The 14,559-nt window shown below is 37.0% G+C and overlaps 1 protein-coding gene across 1 annotated transcript in view; it reads right to left on the reverse strand.

Annotated features, from left to right (window-relative positions):
• LANCL2 (LanC like glutathione S-transferase 2) overlaps positions 1-14,559 on the reverse strand; it is a 58,680-nt gene that overhangs the window by 29,139 nt on the left and 14,982 nt on the right. Inside the window, exon 2 of the mRNA XM_025922918.2 lies at positions 3,500-3,617. Coding sequence (XP_025778703.2) covers positions 3,500-3,617 — 118 coding nt within the window. The remainder of the gene's footprint in view (positions 1-3,499; positions 3,618-14,559) is intronic.

Here is a 14,559-nt window from a genome sequence, read left to right on the forward strand (position 1 = left end):
CTTCTAAAGTCATTGCATCCCAGACCAGAAACTAGAACTCTCTCTTCATTTTATGGTTTTTTTTTTCCATTTTTATGGTATTGCTGTGCTTTCTGTAGTATCACTATTCAGCTTCACATTATTTTATTGTCTTTCCATCTCTTTTTTGAGTTCCCTTGGTTCTGCTTTGTGACCCAATTGCTTAAGTAGGTTCCAAAATCACTGTTGAAAATGCTGCAAATTTTCTCCACATTGTAATGGTATCTTCCTGATGTTTTTTCTTCTATTAACAACATGTGATATTCCTGCTTTTTCTAATATTATGTATACAATTGAATTTTTTCCTTAAGTTTGAATTAGATGAATTTTTCTCAATCAACTATTATTAACAGGAAGATTCTCTAAATGAGGGAAAGGATGAGGATATCTTTCCCAGCTAAAAAAGCCTTCATCTCAAGGGCATCCTCTTCTTATTAAGTGACAAACTTTATTCGTATATGGTGACTTGGGGTGACCAGATTTCCTTTGATTCGCATACCCATTCTGGTTTCATAAGGGCTCCTATCACTGATGTTTCCTTCCTTACCTACACAATTAGCAGTGCCACCAGGGATGCAGTTCCTGCCTTATAAAACAATCCCTCTTTTTGGAATGGTTTTTAAAAAATTCTGTAACCTCAGGACACCTGGGTGACTCAGTTGGTTAAGCGTCCAACTTCAGCTCAGGTCATGATCTTGTGGTTCATGGGTTTGAGCCCTGCGTCAGGCTCTGTGCTGATAGCTCAGGGCCTGGAGCCTGCTTTAGATTCTGTGTCTCCTTCTCTCTCTGCCCCCCCCCCCCCCCAATCTGTCTCTCTCTTACAAATAAATAAACGTTAAAAATTATTTTAAATTCTATAACCTCTGTTCCCTATATACTCTCCATACCTTTTTTTTTTTTTTTTGCCTCTCTTCCTTGCCCACTTCATACTCATATGCCTGCAAAAACTCCCTCTCTGGGTGTCTCATCCTTCTGAGAATAATTATTTCTTGATTTGGGAGACGGGGAATTGCAGAATACAACTTGCCACCCATGGGTCCTTTGGCTTTCTTCACCTGGACACCATTGTGGTTTTCCACAGTCATTTTGGGTTCGATTTATTTTTCATCCATTATTATTTGGTGTATTCTCTATCTCACAATTTTGCCTAAAAATTAAATTGTGGGTACTTCATTCATTCTTCTTGATTATACAGTTTTAGGAGACAAGATAGGAGAAGCATGCGTGTAAATACATTCCATAGTGCTACCTGAATCCCAGAGTCCTAAATATTACTTTTAATCATTCACACCAAATACCTCTATCATAGCTCTATCAGTGATTCTAAAAGATGACAATAAAAGAGGATTTTTAAGAAATATTGATTCTTGGACTCCTCCACCTAAGATCCTCATTTTGTCATTTTGGGATGAAGGCTCATAATATTTTGTTTATTATAAAGCCCTCTGAGTGTTTCTGATGCATAGCATTTAGGACCTAATAAAATTAGGACCTAAAATTGGATATTAAAATTAGCATTTAGGACCTAATAAAATTAAAACTCCTATTTCAACAAGAGGAAATATTTTAAGTAAAAGACTTATTACTTATATGTGGAATTTAAGAAACAAAACAGATGAACATAGGGAAAAGAGAAAATAAAAAGGGAGAGGGAAACAAACCATAAGGGACTCTTAACTATAAAGAACAAACTGAGGGTTTGCTGGAGGGAAGGTGGGTGGGGAAATGGGTTAAATGGGTGATGGGTATTAAGGAAGGCATCTCATGTTGGGATGAGCACTGGGTGTTATATGTAAGTGATGAACCACTAAATTCTACTCTTAAAACCAATATTATACTATATGTTAACTAACTAGAATTTAACTAAAATTTTGAACTAAACAACAAAAACTACTTCAAAACATATGTTTAAAACAAAAAAGATGTGATACACACACACACACACACACACACACACACACACACACACACACACACATATATACACACACAATGGGACATTAGCCTAAAAAGAATGAAATCTTGCCATTTGCAATGAGATGGATGGAGCTAGCATGTATTATGCTAAGCAAAATAAGTCAGTCAGAGAAAGATTAAATACTGTATGATTTCCCTCATATGTGGGATTTAAGAAATAATACAGATGAACATAAGGGAAAGGGGAAAAAAAAGAGAGAGTAAAGGAAACCGTAAGAGACTCTTAACTATAGAGAATAAACTGAGGGTTGTTGATGGGCGGGGGGGGGGGGGGGCGGGGGGGTGGGAGGGTAGGTAGGGTAAATGGGTGATGGGCATTAAGGAGAGCATTTGTGATAAGCACTGGGTGTTATATGTAAGTGATGAATCACTAAATTATACTTCTGAAACCATTATTACACTATATGTTAACTAAGTAAAATTTAAATAAAACTTTGAAATAAAAGAAAAGAAAAAAGAAAAAGGTGTTTTAGGGAAAATCTGTGCTAAGAGTAACTATGTTGTTTTTCCTTTCAAGATATCCTTCTTTGAATTTACTTCAAGTTAGCCAAAATTATCTAAATTTATATTAAGATAAATTTCTTTGGCTGTATAAGTTGAACTAACTCCATGTCTTCCTGGGTTTAAAAGTTTGAAAAATTTAATTGTAATGAAATTTATGTAAATGTTGTATTCATAATAGGCAAATATAAATAAAGCACCACAGAAATAAATATAAAAATAAACACAAATAAAAAAAATTAGGGCCTTTTCGATTGTGTATTGCAAAAGCAGGTATCGTATCGGTTCTCAGTATTCTAACATGTATACTTATGTCTATGCTGTTCATTGACTAAACTATAAAAGTTTAGCAAAGGCTATAAATCAATATGAAAATTATTATTGGCACTAATCATACTGTAGTCTAATCCCTCAGAAGAAGGTCTTTATTTCCTTATACTCCCTAAATAGTTATCATAATGTTCTGGCTACATGGTAAAATAATAAGAATATAAAGATTAGTTAAGGCAAGCTAATTTTGAAATTAAGTTTTTGGATGTAAAGTGTATTACTGGTTGCTTATTCAATTATTATCACTAAATTCAAAAGCAGAATCTTTATGTGTCTAAATGAATCAAATGGGTACAAGCAATAGGTTAAATAGTTTAGGTACAATGGAGAAATCATATACCACAACTTGTCACAAAGATCAAAGTGTAAAGGCAAATAAAAAACTGAACCTACAGCAAGTTATCTCTTATTATACATTTTCATAGATACCCATATATTAGGTCAAATAAATAATGCTATAAAAATATGACATACTACATACCAAAGTTCAAATTTCAGGCAGAAAAGATTTCTTTAGAAATAAAATTCCAAAGTATCTCATCACTGAAGAAGTTCAAGATTTTGTTTAAAGGGTATAAAACTTTACCACTTTAAAAGAAGCAAATTTTAAATTCAAATGTTACAATTGTAATCCCCAAACAGAACATCAATTAACTATACCCTATATTCTCACCTGTCCAACCAGTATAAGCAGAGCAATCATGTGGATCAGCTGTCTTGAGCCCCTCTTCCATTTGCTGTAGAAGATCTTTGATTTTGGTCTGGATTCGCCTTGTGAAATTATGAATGATCTGAGAACCAAAAAGAAGACTAAATTTAAATTGCATAAGAGTAGGGTAATATTGTAATAAATACTTTAGTAGTCTAACTTGTCAGAACACGAGACAGTAATCATATTACTTGGCCCATTTCAATGCTTCATTGGTTATAGAGATAATGCCCTATATGGACTATAAGTCATTGGTAAAATTATAAAAAATAAGTTGTAGAAACCAAAGGAAAAACTTGGGGCGCCTGGGTGGCGCAGTCGGTTAAGCGTCCGACTTCAGCCAGGTCACGATCTCGCGGTCCGTGAGTTCGAGCCCCGCATCAGGCTCTGGGCTGATGGCTCAGAGCCTGGAGCCTGTTTCCGATTCTGTGTCTCCCTCTCTCTCTGCCCCTCCCCCGTTCATGCTCTGTCTCTCTCTGTCCCAAAAATAAATAAAAACGTTGAAAAAAAAAATTAAAAAAAAAAAAAAAGAAACCAAAGGAAAAACTATTTCTTAAAAAAAGACGGATTTGGGGCACCTGGGGGACTCAGTCGGTTGACCATCCAACTCTTGATTTTGGCTCAGGTCATGATCCCGGAGTCGTGGGATTAAGTCCCGCATCCAGTCCATACTGAACATGGAGCCTATTTAAGATTCTTTCTCTCTCTCTCTCCCCCCGTCTCCCCTGCTTGCGCTGTCTCTCTAAAATAAAAATTTTTGGGGCGCCTGGGTGGCGCAGTCGGTTAAGCGTCCGACTTCAGCCAGGTCGCGATCTCGCGGTCCGTGAGTTCGAGCCCCGCGTCGGGCTCTGGGCTGATGGCTCGGAGCCTGGAGCCTGTTTCCGATTCTGTGTCTCCCTCTCTCTCTGCCCCTCCCCCGTTCATGCTCTGTCTCTCTCTGTCCCCAAAATAAATAAAAAACGTTGAAAAAAAAATTTAAAATAAAAATTTTTAAAAAGATGGATTAGACTAAACAAAAAAAGATGGATTCAACTAAATGTTAACTTCTACAAGTTAAAGAATATAAGAAAAAGATGATTCAAAAATTAATGACCAGGGGGAAATAACTGTAATAGAAAACAATATAATACAAAAAGACTACAATAATACAGAAATAGATATAAAATTATTGATGTACTTTTTAAAAAGGAAAAATCAAAAATATTCAATCACTTAGAAATTATCGAAAAGAAAATAAATACAAGTACCATGGTTTGCCTTATCAGATTAACAAATAATAACATTGAAAAATATGAAGTCCCCATGCTGCTAGGAGCTACAGAAACAAGTATCCTTTTTCACTGCTGGTAGTCTTTCTCAAGAGAAACAGAAATATTCTTCTTTTTTTCAATTTTTTTTTAACATTTATTTTTGAGAGAGTGAGCACGAGTGGGGGAGGAGAGAGAGAGAGAGAGGGAGACACAGAATCTGAAGCAGGCTGCAGGCTCTGAGCTGTTCACACAGAGCCCAACATGGGGCCTGAACCCACGGACTGAGAGATCATGACTGAGAGATCATGACTGGAGCCGAAGTTTGATGCCCAATGGGCTAAGCCACCCGGGAGCCCCAGCAATATTCTTTTTTTTTTTTTTTTTTTAAATTTTTTTTTCAACGTTTATTTATTTTTGGGACAGAGAGAGACAGAGCATGAACGGGCGAGGGGCAGAGAGAGAGGGAGACACAGAATCGGAAACAGGCTCCAGGCTCCGAGCCATCAGCCCAGAGCCCGACGCGGGGCTCGAACTCACGGACCGTGAGATCGTGACCTGGTTGAAGTCGGACGCTTAACCGACTGCGCCACCCAGGCGCCCCTCAGCAATATTCTTAAATAGGTAGCTGATAGTGTTCAGATTTTTATGTCTCTGATGATTTTTGAAAAATCTACTGCTACATAAATTGCTGAGGTATATTAAGATACATGATTATGGTCATGGGGTTTTCTATTTATTCCTTTAATTATTTATTGCTTTCATGTATTTTTGTAGTTCTGTTGTTAGACATAGACAAATTTATGACTGCATGTCCTCCTGACAGAGTGACTTGTTATCCTAGTGAAATGTCCCTCTCTGGGACTATAGAGAAAATGTTTTTGTGTTATTGCACAGTTAGGGCTTTCAGGGCAAATTTTACTGAAATTTGGGGTTCTGAACTAAAAGTAAACTTTAGGAATTAAGTTACAATTGAATACATTGTGAGGACTCCAGAGAGGTTTACTTAATCCCGGAGGTATGTGTTTACATTTCCGGGGGCTGTATGTATTTCTGAGTAGTAAAACTGAAGACCAATGGGCTTTTCATTGAGAGATTTATTTACACCCCCCCCCAAAGACTTATATATTTGCAATGAAACTCTCTCAGAAGAAGGGAAGAAGTTTCCTCTATTCCATTTGTAAAAAGCAGAGAAAAATTATTTCTTTTTTTAATATTTGCCTACAATACATAGATTCTGTGTGTGGAAGACATCTGACCTGGCTTCATTGTGTTGTTCCATAGGCAAGACCTGAGACACGTGGAACCACTCACTGGCTATAGTCTGTCTGAAAAATAATAAATCTCTAATCCAGAAACCTCTTATGTACATTGAGGAAAAAATTAATTGATAAATAGTAAAAATCTAAATGAGGGTGAGATCGGCATCACTGCAGCATTGGGCACACCTTATTTTTGTCCTGCAATAATAAAAATAAATCCACAAACATAAGCGCTTCTGTGTGAGTTGTGGAACCCAGCGCCTTGCACCACGGGACCCACGGTGGGTTTAGCTCACCGGTCTACCAGATATCAGTACTTGCTGTAGAACCTACAAGAGACTGTGAATTGGTTCCCGCCCCTCTCAGATGTGATCTGGGAGTGCATGCAGAACAGTGAGTTAAGCAATCACTTTCAGATCATAAAGCCTTTGGGGGAAGTCCTGATTTCCAGAGGAAAAGTTTCAACATCCACTAGAGGAAAAAAAAAAACGAGTTTGTAGGCACTAGATTGGGTAAGACCTTGTCTTTATCAACATCACCGCTTCCCAAAGGTGGTATAGCACAGGGCTAAATAGATGGCCTGTATTTTCTCCCACAGGGAAAAGGGAGAGCCTGGGCATGAATGAGTGCCCAGTTTTCAAATTTGTGCAGGACTTTGCTGAAGAGACTCATTTTTCTCTCACAGCATCCGGAGCATCACTGGATGAGCTCCATGAGCTCACGGCATCCAGAGCATCATGGAGAGCTCCATGAATGGGGAGAAGAGGCAAATCAGGGCTGTAGTATATAAGATTCTCAGAGGGCATAAAAGGGATATAGTTCCTGCTGATGTATGTGTTCCAGACTCCATCAGGTTCATGAAAAATCAAGGAAAGAGGACATACCCAAAAGATCACAATCATCTTCCAAAAACCAAACCGAAACAAAGACATGAAAATGTATGATTTACCCAATAAAGAATTCAAAAAAGCTGTTTTAAGGAAACTCAATGAGTACAAGAAAATACAGAAAGAAAATTTAAGGAAATCAGGAAAAGAACACATGACCAAAATGAGAAATTTAACAAAGAGATAGAAATCATAGAAAAGAATCAATGATAAACTCTGGAGTTGAAGAATTTAATGGAATAGAATCACAACAGAGAGAATCAAAAGCAGAGTAGACCAAACAGAAGACAGAATGAGTTAGAGGACAGGCACTTTGAAACACCCAGTCTGAAGACAAAAAAGAAAAACAAATTAGAGAGTGAAGAAAGCCTATGTGATCTATAGGACACTTATAAAACAAAACAAAACAAAAACAAATTTCTGAATCAGTTCCACAAAGAGAAGAGATGAGGGAACAGAAAGCTTCAAGAAATAATGCAGATAACTTCCAGATTCTGGGAAAAGATTTAGACATAATAAATAGATCACCCCATTATTTTCATTCAAAATGTCCTTGTCTAAGACACATCATGATAGAAACATCAAAAATCAAACTGTAGAGTGCTGACAACACTGACTCCATCTTTGGCCCTCCATCTTGTTCATGTTCACTTGATGACCTCTCTTGGGGGCTACATATCTAGACCCCTTGGAGATTAATATGGTCTTAGAAAAGACCACCAAGGCCAGGATGAGAAGAGGCTTGCTTTGGTCTCCCATGTATCTGTTAGAGAACATAGTTTTGCCCCTTCCTGGTGGCACAGGGGGTGCCATAGTATCTAATTAAAGATTATCTGCAAATTAGATACATGCAAACCCCTTTGAGATGCATGTAAACCCTTCGATCTCACTACAATGCCCTCCTGTGTGTCCTCTCATTCTATAAAATCTGTGGATTAATGTCTTGACTTTGCACAGAATAACTACAAAGCAACTGGATCATCTACTGCCTGATCCCCCCATCAGTAAGCTCCCCTGAATAAAACACTGTGTAAACCAAAACAAGTTGCCTTCTTTGTTTCTCAGTCTCAAAGTGCCTTCTCCATTTGGAGGATACTTTATTGTCCCTCTCCCACCTTCTAACACAACAACAAAAAAAGAGAGAAACCTAAAGGTAGCAAGAGTAGAGATTATACATAACCTACAAAGGAACTTCAATGGGGGTATCAGTGAATTTCTCAGCAGAAATCGTACAGACTAAGACTAGGATGATATATTCAAAGTGCCAAAAGAAAAAATAACTGCAAACCAAAACCAAACAAACAAACAAACAAACAAAAAAACCCACAAACAACAAAAAAACCTTTCTGGCAAAATTATCCTTCAAGAATGAAGGAAAATAAAGACTTTCCCAAACAAACAAAAGCTGAGGGAATTCATCACCACTAGACCTGCCTAATGAGAAGGGCTGAAAGGAGTTCTTCCAGCTGGAATGAAGGGAAGCTAACTAGTAACATGAAAATATAGGGCTGCCTGGGTGGCTCAGTCGGTTAAGTGTCCAATTCTTGATTTTGGCTCAGGTCATGATCTCACAGTTTGTGATTCGGGCACCACGTTAGACTCTGCACTGACCTCACGGAGCCTGCTTTGGATTCTCGGTCTCCCTCTCTCTCTGCTCCTCCCCCACTTGCTCTCTCTCAGAATTAAATATTTAAAAACGAAAAATAAAAAAAAATACGAAAATATAAAACACACTGATAAAGGCAGACATGCAGTCAAATTCAGAAAACTCTAATACTATAATATGATAGTGTGTTACCCATTTTACTATAAAGGTCAGAACAAGGGTAGCAAAAGTAAGTATTACTATTATAATTTGCTAATGAATATACAATATAAAAAGAGACAAATCATCGCTAAAAAGCATAAAAGGAGGAGAGTAAAAGGGTGGTGATTTCATGTGAGATTGAGGTTAAGCTGTTATTAGTGTAAAAGAGACTTAGATCTATAAGATGTTTTAGGTAAGTCTCATAGTAACCACAAAACAAAAAATTATAGTGGATTCGCAAAAGTTAAAGACGTAGGAATCAGAGCATACAACAGTGACAAATCACAAACCGACAAAGGAATGCAGCAAGAGAGGCAAAAAGGAAAAAGGCAACTACAAAACAGGCAGAAAGCTATTAAAAAGATGGTGCCGGTAAGTCCTTATGTGTCAATAATTACTGTACATGTAAGTGGACTGAACTTTTTAAACCAAAAGGCAAAGAGTATCTTGATGGGTAAAAAAAAAAAACAACCCAAACAAGAAGACCAAACCTGAAAGAGACTCACTTCAGCATTAAGGACACACATAGGCTCAAAGTGAAGGGATGGAAAAAGATATTCCATGCAAGTGAAAACCAAAGGACAAGGGTGGCTATATCAGAAAAAAATAGAAAGAACAGACTAAGTAAAAAACAGTAACATGAAACAAAGGTCATTGTATAAAGATAAAGGGACCAATTCTTCAAGGAGACATAATAATTGAAAATATATACACACTCAACATGAGAGCACCTAATACGTTAAGCAAATATAATCAGATCCGCAGGGAGAAGTAAACAATACAAGAATAAAACTGGACTTTAATATACACTTTTTAAGAATGAATAGATCATCCCAACAGAAAATCAACAAGTAAACATTGGATTTAAACAATATGTTAAACCAAATGGACCTAACAGACATATAGAAGACATTCCATTAGACAATAACCAAATACACATTCTTCTCAAGTGCACACATATCATTCTTCAAGGATAGATCATATCTTCATACAATCACAAACAAGTGTTACCAAATCTAGATGACTGAAATCATACCAATTATCTTTACTGGCAAAGTTATAAAAGTGGAAATCAATAAGAAGAAACTGGAAAATCTACATATATGTGAAAATTAAACAACACACCCCTCAATAATCAAAAGGTCGAAGAAGAAATCGAAAGGACATTAAACAAGTATCCTGAAACAAATGAAAATGGAAACACACATACTTAAATTATGGGATGCTGCAAAAGCAATTCTAAAAGGGACGTTTATATGGATAATATTTACATAGATAATTTCTATATTAAGAAAAAAATGATTTTTTAGAAAGTTTATTTATTTTGAGAAAGAGCACGAGCAGGGTAGGGGAAGAGAGAGAGAGGATCCAAGCAGACTCCGCGATGTCAGTGTGGAGCCCAGTGGGGTGTTCGAACTCACCAACTGTGAGAGCCATGACCTGAGCCTAAATCAAGAGTCAAGTACTTTACCGACTGAGCCACCCAGGCATCCCAGGAAAAATTAAGATCTTAAATAAATAACCTAACTCTACATCTCAAGAATCAGAAAAAGAATAAACCAAGCCCAACATTAGCAGAAGGAGAAAAATAATAAATATCAAAGCAAAAGTACACGAAATGGAGACCAGAGGAAAAGTAGAAAAAAATTAACAAAACTAAGACTTGGTATTGCAGAAAGAAGAAAAAATCGACAAACCTTTAGCCAGTCTGAAAAAAAAGGAAGACTCAAATAAATAAAAACAAAATGAGGGGCACCTGGGTGGTTCAGTCGGTTAAGCATCCAACTCTTGATTTTGTCTCAGGTCATGATCTCACAGTTCCTGGGTTCAAGCCATGCATTGGCATCTGTGCCGAGAGTGCAGAGCCTGCTTGGGATTCTCTCTCTCTCTCTGCCCCTCTCTCACACACGTGTGTGCTCCCTCTCTCTCTCTCTCTCAAAATAAGTAAACTTAAAAAAAAATAAAATAAAAAAAGGAATGAAAGATGAGACATTACAAGTGATACCAAAGAATGTAAAGAATCATGGGAGACTTCTATGAACAGTTATATGCCAACAGAATGGATAACCTAGAAGCAATGGGTAAATTCCTAGAAACATACAGGTAAGGCCAAATCAGAAAGAAATGGAAATATGAACAGAGCAATACAGGGGCAAGGAGATTCAATGTGAAATCAAAAGCCTTCCCAAAAAGAATTCCTCAAATGAGATGATGAATTCTACCAAACACTTCCAGCAAAATTAGCCATTCTTTTTTTTTTTTTCAAAATCTTCTAAAATGAAAGAGGAGGGAATACTCCAAATGCATTGTACAAGACCAACACTGCCAAAGCCAGATGAGGAACACTGTAAGAAAACTACACATCAATATCCCTGATGAACATGGATGCAAAATTTTCAGTAAAATATTAGCAAACTGAATTCAAAAACACATTAAAAGGACACTATACCAGGATCAGGTGAACTTTATTCCTGGGATGCAAGGATGATTCATCAATAAATGCGATACACCACATTAACAGAACAAAAGATAAAAAATCATATGATCCCCTCAACAGATTTAAAAAAATACAATTGACCCTTCCTTGATTTCATGATTAAACTCTGAACAAATTGGAAATAGAAGGAACACACCTTAACATAATAAAGGTGTATACAACAAGGCTATAGCTAACATCACACTTAAAGACGAAAGGTTGAAAGCTTTTCCTCTAAGATCAGGACCAAGACAACGGTGCACACTCTAACCACTTTTAATCAAGATAGTACTGGAAGTCCTAGCTAGGGCAGTTAGGGCAAGATAAAGAATTAAAAGGCATCCATGGGGCGCCTGGGTGGCACAGTCGGTTAAGCGTCCGACTTCAGCCAGGTCACGATCTCGCGCTCCGTGAGTTCGAGCCCCGCGTCGGGCTCTGGGCTGATGGCTCAGAGCCTGGAGCCTGTTTCCGATTCTGTGTCTCCCTCTCTCTCTGTCCCTCCCCCGTTCATGCTCTGTCTCTCTCTGTCCCAAAAATAAATAAACGTTGAAAAAAAAAATTAAAAAAAAAAAAATAAAATAAAAGGCATCCAAATAAGAAAGGAGAAAGTAAAACTGTCTACATTTCCAGATGACATCATCTTATATACAGAAAATCCTAAAAACACAGCCAAAAAATTGAGGGAAGTAATCAACAAATTCGGTAAAGTTGCAGGATATAAAACCAACATACAGAAATCAACTGTGCTTATACATACTAACAAAACAGCTTAAAAAGAAGCAAAGAAAACAATTCTATCACAATAGCACCAAATATAATAAAATACTTAGGAATAAATTTTGCCAAGGAGGTGGACTGTAAGACTATGAGACTATATAACTCTGAAATGAAAGAAACCGAAGACAAACAAATGCAAAGAAATCCTGTGTTCATGAACCAGAAGAATTAATATGTTACTACTGTTAATGAATATGCCAACAACAATGGCTGATTCTCCATCTAACTGTCTGAAGACCTTTTGACTACAAGTTATTAGCTTGAACTTCCTGAGACTTGTGCTTTGGCTTTTACTGTGAATCAAAGGGATACAGAATAATTTGCATGACAAGAAAAAGACTGGAGAAGCACCTGTTTGATACCCGGTACGGCACTACCCATAAGATGGTACCCAGTCCATGTCTATTTCCCATACTCTTCTTCCCTACCATCAGAATTCTGATTATATTCAGGGCAGCAATGCATCCAGCCCCAGAAGAGCTACTTGCTTTTCCAGGCTGCCTTAGGACCAGGGGCAGACATATGACATAGTTCTGACCAATGAGGCATAAGTATAAGTCTTCTAGGACCTCTTAGAAGGTTCTTCTCTTTCCTGATGAAAGAGAAGGATACAGCTGGCACTCCCTTCTTTTTTTTCCCTTTTCCCTACTATAAAATTAGACATGCAGTCTGGAGCTGTAGCAGCCATCTTCTACTAAACACAAAGAAGATGAGAGAAACACCAAAATGATCTCATAAATCCAGGCCCTGATCTTGTCGAAATAAGTCAACATCAATAGTTGTGTACTTCCAGACCTGCTATATGGGAAAAATAAGCTGATTAAGATACTTCCAAAATTGAGACTTCTGTTTATTGTAGCTGAATGCAGGCTGAACCCATATTTATATACAGTCTTGGCTCTGCTATAATAACCTTATCCCAAAGTATATGCTTTATTCCTTATAAATGCCACTGGAATGTAGCTCTAAGACTTATTATTATTTAATCCCTACTAATACTTGCCAAAATTTCACTGTAAAAATTTGTCTGCCTCTGCTTTGAGGTGGCTTTTCTAGTTCTTTATTTTCTCTCCCTCATAAAAGAAACTTCTAATTTGTTTATATGAGAACCACACTCTTATAAACAAAGAAGAAAATTTATTATGCCAGAATTCTGTTTGCATGTGATAAAGATTACCATACCAGGAGAATTTTTAACTGGCTCATCTCAGTTAATAGCAGTATTATATAAAGATAATTAACAATTACTGAGCACTTATAACATGACTGGCACTAAGTGCTTTACATGATATTTCAATTACTCTTCACATCACCAAATGCTTTTCTGTTTTTAGGTGAGAAAACTGAGGCTTACCCAAAGTCACAAGACTCTTGGGGCTCTGACTCTACGGTCTAATTTCAAAGTTCCTGGGCTTCCCCATGCTGTGTAATTATTGTGAAATCTTTGATTCTATATTTATAGTTTACCATTAGATTTTCAAAAGACTTAACAGCCTTCCCTCAAACACACCATATAAATACAATACATATCGGCCACATAATATAGAAAAAGCAGGAGTAATTAAAGAATTTTGGAGGTTTTACCTCTGATCACAGACTGCTTTTTTTATTTTTTTATTTTAAAAAAAAATTTTTTTTTTCAACGTTTATTTATTTTTTTGGGACAGAGAGAGACAGAGCATGAACGGGGAAGGGGCAGAGAGAGAGGGAGACACAGAATCGGAAACAGGCTCCAGGCTCTGAGCCATCAGCCCAGAGCCTGACGCGGGGCTCGAACTCACGGACCGCGAGATCGTGACCTGGCTGAAGTCGGACGCTTAACCGACTGCGCCACCCAGGCGCCCCCAGACTGCTTTTTAGTAATTGCATTGCAATCAGAAGAAAATGTTCTTTTCCTACATAATAGGCAATGTTCCCCAACAAGAATGCTCCAAAATGTTATAAAGCAAAACTATATTGGAAGAGGTATTAATCACTGGCTATAACAGAACTTGTCAGGTGTCACTGCACCCGTGTGCAATGCATGTTATAATGAGATTTATTTTTCTTCTTCACAATGTTTTTCATGGTAATAAATCTTGGAATTAGGATAAGACAGCTCTATTCAGAGAAAGAAAAGAATAAGACAGGTAAACATAAAGACACTGTGTGGTATTTCAGCATGCAAATTACCCCAGATACAGGCTTGATAAAAGTTTAAGGAAATTAAACTCCTTTTTAGGCATGATATTTTCTACATTACCTCACAAGAATTAAGGGGAATAATTTCTGTTCTGTTATGTCACTCCCTAAAACATGAACATATGCACATATTCTGCACCTCTCTGTCTCTACTCTAGATTTTACACAACCTGTGGGTTCAGTTCAGAAAGTTCATAAGCTATGTTCTGTGTTGCATTTGGGGAAAAAAAAAAGTAGATATAAATTTTACAAATATTATAGGTGATTAGAATGGATTAACATTAAAAAAAAAAAACCTCTTACTGAAGATAAAGGCCCAGATTTTCTTGAATCATGGTATAAAGCATAATTGATGTGTTAACTAAACATATGATAAAATACCTAACA

Source organism: Puma concolor, chromosome A2 (genome assembly GCF_028749965.1).
Source record: "Puma concolor isolate L17-30 chromosome A2, mPumCon1.1.hap2, whole genome shotgun sequence".
In the NCBI taxonomy this organism is placed as follows: domain Eukaryota; kingdom Metazoa; phylum Chordata; class Mammalia; order Carnivora; family Felidae; genus Puma; species Puma concolor.